Genomic DNA, 7,436 nt, shown 5'->3' with positions numbered 1-7,436 from the left:
TGGGGGGGGGGGGGATTAAATAATACACAGATAACTATGACTCTATGAGGCTTATATACAAAGCATGAAGCATGCAAGCTCTCCAGAAACCTCTATCCTTGTTTACAGAATATCATTAGAAGTTGTAGAATTTGTGTTTGCTCAAGCGATCATTGATAGCCCTTAGCCAAATGCTCCTCCAACTGATTAAAAACTTGACCATCTTAGGAAAGGTGATGGATACAGGGAAAACAAATTGCTTCACTTGGAATTGGTATTCTTCTCCTTCCTATCTATGTTAGGGGTCGTTTGGTACAAACATTGATAACGCAGGGATTATTTTTTGTCAAGTGTTTGGTTCATTGCTTCCCACTTAATCTTGTGTTTGATTTAAAACTCTACAAAAAAAATTCTTTCCTATTATACCCTTGTGTTATTATGAGATTGTTTATTTCTTGTACTTGAATCAAGGTAGATAACCACCGGATAATATTATTATTTTTTGTAGGATTTTCTTTTAACTAGTTAAGTTAAATATATATATATATATTTCTTTAGTAATTTGATTTTCTTTTTATTTATATTGATATAATTATAAATGTTCTTTTTAATTCTCCAAATTCGTTTAGTGTAATTTAATGATTTCACTAATATTTTTTTCTCCTTTTTTTAATTCAATATAGTTCGTTGACTAACCACTTGAACTATTTTTGTTAATAAGCTTTAGCTATTGAACAATATAAGTAGTCTTAAATCTATGTAAGTTTAAGATATATTTGACCAACAAAAATTAGAAATACACCATGTCATCAAGGATCTCCTTAGTGGTACATCATACCTCAAATATATATAAATTTTTCAAAGGCCATGTGACGATGGGACTCCAAGAGCACCCGGCAGGTAAAGAAAGATATTTCAATATTTGAAATCCGCATTTCAAATCCGGAGAAGGCTCTCTACTCCTATAAATACCAGACCATTTACAAGAAGAAGAGTAGAGCGAAGAGAAGAACAAGCAGAGCATAATAGAGAGAATAGTTTACAAGTTTTAAGTTTTACATATTTCCCTTCCCTTCAAAGAAAAAAAAAAAGATATATATATATATATATATATATATATATATAAATGACTTAACTAGTTAAATGAAATAGAAAATCCTACCAAAAAAATAATATTATCCGGCGGTTAGCTATCTTGACTCAATTACATGAAATAAACAATCTCATAATAACACAAGGGTATAATAGGAAAGAATTTTTTTATAGAGTTTTAAATCAAACACAAGATTAAGTGGGAAGCAATGAACAAAACACTTGACAAAAAATAATCCCTACACTACTAATCCCTGCAGTACTAATCCATGTGTTACTAATCCCTGCGTTATCAATGTTTGTACCAAACGACCCCTTAGGGGTAGGTTTAACAAACCTGGATTAGTTATCCCTCCATTTCCTAGGAATAAAATAAGACCACATATGGTGTATAATCCATGGATTAAATAAAATAAAGTAACCAAACAATGTATTAGATGGACTAAATTTTAATCCATGGATTATTCTATTTAATACCGCCTACCAAACGAGTCCTTATAGTTTTTATGGACCAAGGGCGATACATTAAAATCAACCCCAAACCAATAAAGTTACCAGCACTAGTCATTTTCGAGGAACAAGCCTTGCACAATTGAAGACACTGGTACCAGAGGGCAAGAAAATTTTGTCGATATCACTAAAACCTCCATCATTCTATTTGAGACAGAAGGAAAGATATTTATACTTGGCTTGAATTTATAAGCACTTACTGCCCCACCACCAGTGGAGGAGCATGAGTTCATTATAGGCAGACTTTCAAGTAAGGTGCATAGTGGGGAGCAAAAAACAAAAGCTAACTAGATAGGCAAGTTGAGTCATGTTGTTCCCTTACATCCACATACAACAAAGACAGTTTGCAGTGGTTTTAAGGAGAACATTGATCTGGCTCGCATAAAAAGGTTGCATAAGTTGAAGGACCACCATGCAACCCATTGAATGAAGCCTCATGGACTGTTTCCCTCCTCTTTACAAGTTACCTTTTAACAGGACTAAATTAATTAAGGTGTTTGGGAACAGAGTAAGGCAAGAGTGGAGAGATAAATAACAGCATTATCTTTTGTATTTTAGATTGACAAAGTACTCTATTTTCACAAGTTTGACCTGGTATTTCAAGCAAATCTCCGCTTTAATGTAATGAACCCTCAGAAACTCTACTTGGTTAATTACTGACAGAGAAGGAATATAGGATTATGACATAACAGCAACTTTTACATCAGCAATGTATTATGCCAAAATAAAATGAATAAATTCTACACTAATAAAACCAACAAAATCTGGTTGCCAAAGAAGAAAATTAGAATGAAACAGACGGGACATCTGCCTCCACAATCAATCCCTATTCCCTACTGAGAATGGAAAACTTTCTATATAACTTTCACCTCATGAGACACAGTATCTAGACATGAAGCATCTATCGATTAGGAAGTGGGGATATCCTATCAATTTCCAAAGTTTTCTTCGACTGCAACCTGAACTGACTTCAACTTACTTTATAGAGCTCTTTTTGATAGACGGTATGTATGAATATGACAAATTTTAAAGAGGTCTTTCATAAATGCAAACTGTACATAGTTAAGTTCTAATTTGGATGTACAACAGATGAATCAGTAAAAATTTATAAGGAAGTCAATAAGAAGAATTTAATTGGTGAATTTGCTGCAAAGGAATTGCTTTTGATTTGTCAGATATGAAAGCAAGTTTTGTAGATGCGGAGGTTTAAACTCATGCTTCCAATTACAGATGCACGAGATGTCACTGAGTTATAACACAAAAAGTTTCCTTTTTCCATTTACAAGCAAAACATGAAAACCGTTTGACCCAACATGCAGGTTTCTCAACATATCTCTGGCCAAACCACACTAGGGGGTGGGGATATTTGTCAATGAAGAGCTCAAAGTTTTCTGTAATCAATACATAATTAAAAAATGGAAAATATTTTCAACCTGTTCCTTAGTAGTTGATGCTTGTTATCAAGATAATGAACAAAATTTGCGAACAAAGAGGACTTTGTTACGCCAAATACAGAAATGTTTTTTCATAAATATCCAAAAAGGAAATATAGCTAGCATACTAGTGCACAATTGCCTTTCTTAAAATACAGGTTGCTCCTACAGACAAGAAACCAGTTCGTCAACCTTTGCTACTCTGAACCCATATATGACCAGAATCACCATGCTTTACTTCAACTCACCATCATCTCCCTCCGCCATCTCTCACAAAACAGCACTGGACGATGGCTGTTGCTACAGTTTCAGAACCCCTATTCACTGGAAATAGGCCACTGATGCTGTCCCTCTCCCAGGACACCTCTTAGAGTTTATTTTCTTACAAAAGTTACCTCTAGAACATCAAAAACACAAAACAGTTTAAAATGACCTTCCCCAAAACACACCTTAGAACTCACGATACAATGGTACAGCTGTACAAGCCTACAGAACATATCCCGTTGAAGTAAGCTCATGACCTTCCTTAAATACCTCTTGCAAAATAGTTCATTTTGGCAGCAATATTTTAATCCCAATTGAACTAGGACTATATCTTAAAAGTAACTTGCAACTTGAACAAACAACAAAGTGCATAAAATCTGATGAATATGAAAGCCCTAAATAACTCATGAATGTGGCAGATGAATACAAAAGCCAAGAACTGATACTGCTAAGGCAATGACGAGAAGTCTCTTAAGCAGAACAATGAGTAACACCATTCCCCCACATTAGCCAAAGCTCTTCCCTTTCACTTTCAACTTTCAAGAATGGCAAAACTGAACAAAATCAAACGCAAAAACTTCTAACGACATCCTGGGAATTCCATCTATCTTGTTGTCCAGTAGGGTATTGAACACATGTATCACCATAACTTTCTCCACTACTAGTTTAGCCAATAGATTTCAACATTTCTCTCTACTTAAATAAATGTCAACAGTACTAGTCTACGCCCATGAATTTCAGTCATAAGCAAAAAAGTAGATTCTGGCACAAACAAAAAAAGGCCATTATTCAACAATTGAATCTGCTCTCAAAAGCAAAGGCATTTCAAAGTAACGCCTTTTTATCTCCCAGGCAACTTTATAAATAAAACATGCAGCTTAATGAACGCGTTTTAACATTGATTTTACATGGAATACATGTGAGTAAAACATTTCCTGCCAAAAATATCTGAAATTTGCAAACGATATCCTTCTCTGACAAAAACTCGTATATCATATTATTTGCAAATTGCATAGCCTCAAAAGCAAAGATATGAGCGCAGACAAAAATTGAGTCAACACAAATCATTACACATGATTAAAACATTTCCTAGCAAAAAAGACCTTAAATTTGCAAAGAACAAAATCTTCTTAAAGAATTGAAATTGTAAACGGTATGAGTACTCACAGGAGAAATCACTTGGCAACCATCCTGGCAATGAATTCCTCGTACTTAATCTTTCCATCTGATCCAACATCAACTTCTCGGATCCACTCATCGAACTCTGAAGCCTCGAGCTTTTCACCTATACTGGTGAGGATATGCTTGAGATCCGCAACAACAACATAACCGGTAGAATCCTTATCCAGGACCTTAAAGGCATCACGGAGCTGGCGATCAAAGGGCTCAGGCTTGAGGTGTTTGGACATAAGCTCAAGGAAACGGTTGAAATCGAAGGGCGCATTGAGTTTCTCCTCGGCGATTATGGATTTGAGTTGAGCTTGGGTCGGGTTGCCGCCGAGTGAACGCATAAGGATACCTAGCTCCGATGGGGCGATCTTACCGTCACCGTCGGTATCGAAGAGAGTGAAGGCCTCCTTCATGGAGGATATTTGATCGTTGCTCAGATCTTTCCCCATTTGCTCCGATGATTTCTCTCTCTAGCTGCTTTTCTCGTTCACTCGTCAAATTTCTCTCTGTAGATTTTGGGATTCAAATTTTTGGTTAAAATGAGGCTGGAGGGGAGTTTCACCATTTTCAAGATGCATTCGGGTTTTTTCGGTTTGCCCCATGGGAGTTAAAGTCAGTCCACCTCGAAACTAGGCCCAGATAGAAGGCCCATTGGGAATATAGCATGAGTTGAAATGTTGAATTTAAATGACATAACAAAATATTGAAATATCCTTAGACATCGTATTGATAAATTATATATTTTTATGTTTTTCTTATAAATAAATATTTGTGATTATAAACTTTCAAATTACTATAAATTTATAAAGATCCACTAGTTAACAATAGTAGTAACTAGTTATGACCCTTTCACTTGATGTGAACAACCTCTTCACGTCGAATTTTTTTTTTTTTTGCAAAATTTAAAATTATGAGCCTTTTTTTATTACAAAATATAAACTTATGGATCAAATTTTACATTTTAAAAAATAAAAATCATGACATAGAATCCCAAATTAAGTTTCTTAGAGAATTTAAAATCGTGATCTCAAATCACATATTTAAACGTTTATTTGAAATCTCAAGCATATATCTAAACGCAAGCTTTAACAAGTACTTAACTTGAAGGGCTAAGTCAGCCTGAATGGGTCTAGGAAAATTGATTCCATATTGCAAAGCCCATTTCTTTTGTGCTAAATTGCATTGTTTTACAAGAACCCATCCGAAGAGAAGAAGGGGCAAAAAATAAGTAAAATTACATAAATTTCATAGTGTTAAGAGCTAATTACATCTTGTTTCTATTTTTTTCTAAATTACAAAAATCTCTTAAATTTATAGGATCTTGGATACATCTCAGGAAACCCGCGGATACATAACTCACGGATTGCGAATGATACATTACTTAATTGGAGGGATACATCCAAGAGGGGATAATGATGTATCCGAGAGGAGATCTTTGTAATTTTTTAAAATAGTAGGAAACTTTGGAAATTATGGTAAAATAAGAGGTGTATTTATGTAAAAAAAAAAATAATTAAAAAAAAACAGAGTAAAAAAAAAGGATTCTATGTTATAAATATATTTTATATATTATTGTGAAATGTTTATTTATTTTTGGAGATAGTGAAGTTTTATCAATAAATTCATATTAAATTTTAAATTCATGGTATGTTGATTAAGTTAGATTATTGGTTGATAAGGTTGAATTAATATTTAACTTAAAATTATATGACTCAAATAAAATTGAGCAACTTTCACATATAGCAAACACAAAATTCATATTTGTATGCTATAGCAAAGTTTGCATAATTGCGCTCCATAGCAAACATATATATGTATAATTCGCTATACATATACAAAAAAACAATTGTATAATTCGCTATACATATACAAAGAAGGCAGTAGTATAATTCGCTATACATATACAAAAGATCAATTGTATAATTTGTGTATGTATAAAATGAGAAAGAGAGAAAGGCAAAAGAAAACTGGGCAGGGAAATATTTGTATTGTATAATTATAAGTGTATAGGATGAAGATATATGTATTTGCATGTGTATATACAGTTTTCTCTCACATTATACAAACAAAATCGCAATTTATACATTTCGTTTTTGTTTGTATAAATGAGAAAGGCGAGGGTGGCGAGTGAGATTTGGGAGAGTGGCGAGCGAGATCTGGGAGAGGGGAACGAAAATATATGTATATATACAATTTCCTCTCGCTTTATACAAAAACAAACACATTTTATACATTTGTATTTGTATAAAAGCGAGAGAGGCGAGCGAGATTGCCACCAAACGAGAGTGGCGAGCGAGATTCCACTAGGGAGAGTGGCGAAAATAGCAATAGTTTGCTATAGGGTACAATTAAATCAAATTATATTTATAGCATTTAATTTGAATTAATAGTTTGCTATTATATATAATTTTCCCAATAAAATTCCAAATTATATTTGGGTTAGTTTGTTTAGTTGACAAGACAGTTCAACTCGTGCTCTTTAAACCTAAGGTTCTCTAAAATTACTTGGAGACTAAAACACGAGTTTTTGGCTAAAATCATCCCTCAACTATATATGACTCAAATAAAATGTACATCCTTATACTATAAAAAATAACAAGAATCATCCTTCAGTCTATTTTTGTTAAGAAACTGATTGAATCAATATATTTTTTTTTAATTTGGTCATGTCTTAGCCACGACGAGAAGATCAAAGTTACCTAAAAAGAATAAGGATATGGATAGAAAATGAATATTTTATTCTCATAATTTAAATTTTGTGTGTTGTTAGTTTATATATTGTTTGCATCATCAAGTAAATTGACTTGCAACAATACATAAGTTTTGAAATATTTATATAGTAGGTACCGATGGTTAGAAAGATTATGTAAAAAGTTAATTTTAATAATATTACGTGCAAATATTTAGAGATTTTCCTTAATAAAAAATATATATAGTATGTATATATGATAAATACAATGCAATTCATATTTTATACAATATACATAA

The 7,436-nt window shown here is 33.1% G+C and overlaps 1 protein-coding gene across 1 annotated transcript in view; it reads right to left on the bottom strand.

The window, feature by feature from the left end:
• The window catches only part of LOC102581843 (probable calcium-binding protein CML13), a 6,969-nt gene extending 1,970 nt beyond the window's left edge, over nucleotides 1-4,999 (bottom strand). Inside the window, exon 1 of the mRNA XM_006365183.2 lies at nucleotides 4,446-4,999. Coding sequence (XP_006365245.1) covers nucleotides 4,454-4,897 — 444 coding nt within the window. The 5' untranslated portion in view covers nucleotides 4,898-4,999 and the 3' untranslated portion in view covers nucleotides 4,446-4,453. The remainder of the gene's footprint in view (nucleotides 1-4,445) is intronic.
• Between the last annotated feature and the right edge of the window lie 2,437 nt (nucleotides 5,000-7,436).

This window comes from Solanum tuberosum, unplaced genomic scaffold (genome assembly GCF_000226075.1).
Source record: "Solanum tuberosum cultivar DM 1-3 516 R44 unplaced genomic scaffold, SolTub_3.0 scf00533, whole genome shotgun sequence".
Taxonomy (NCBI): domain Eukaryota; kingdom Viridiplantae; phylum Streptophyta; class Magnoliopsida; order Solanales; family Solanaceae; genus Solanum; species Solanum tuberosum.
Note: the sequence above shows the minus strand (reverse complement) of the source record. Positions and strands in the feature narration are given on the sequence as shown.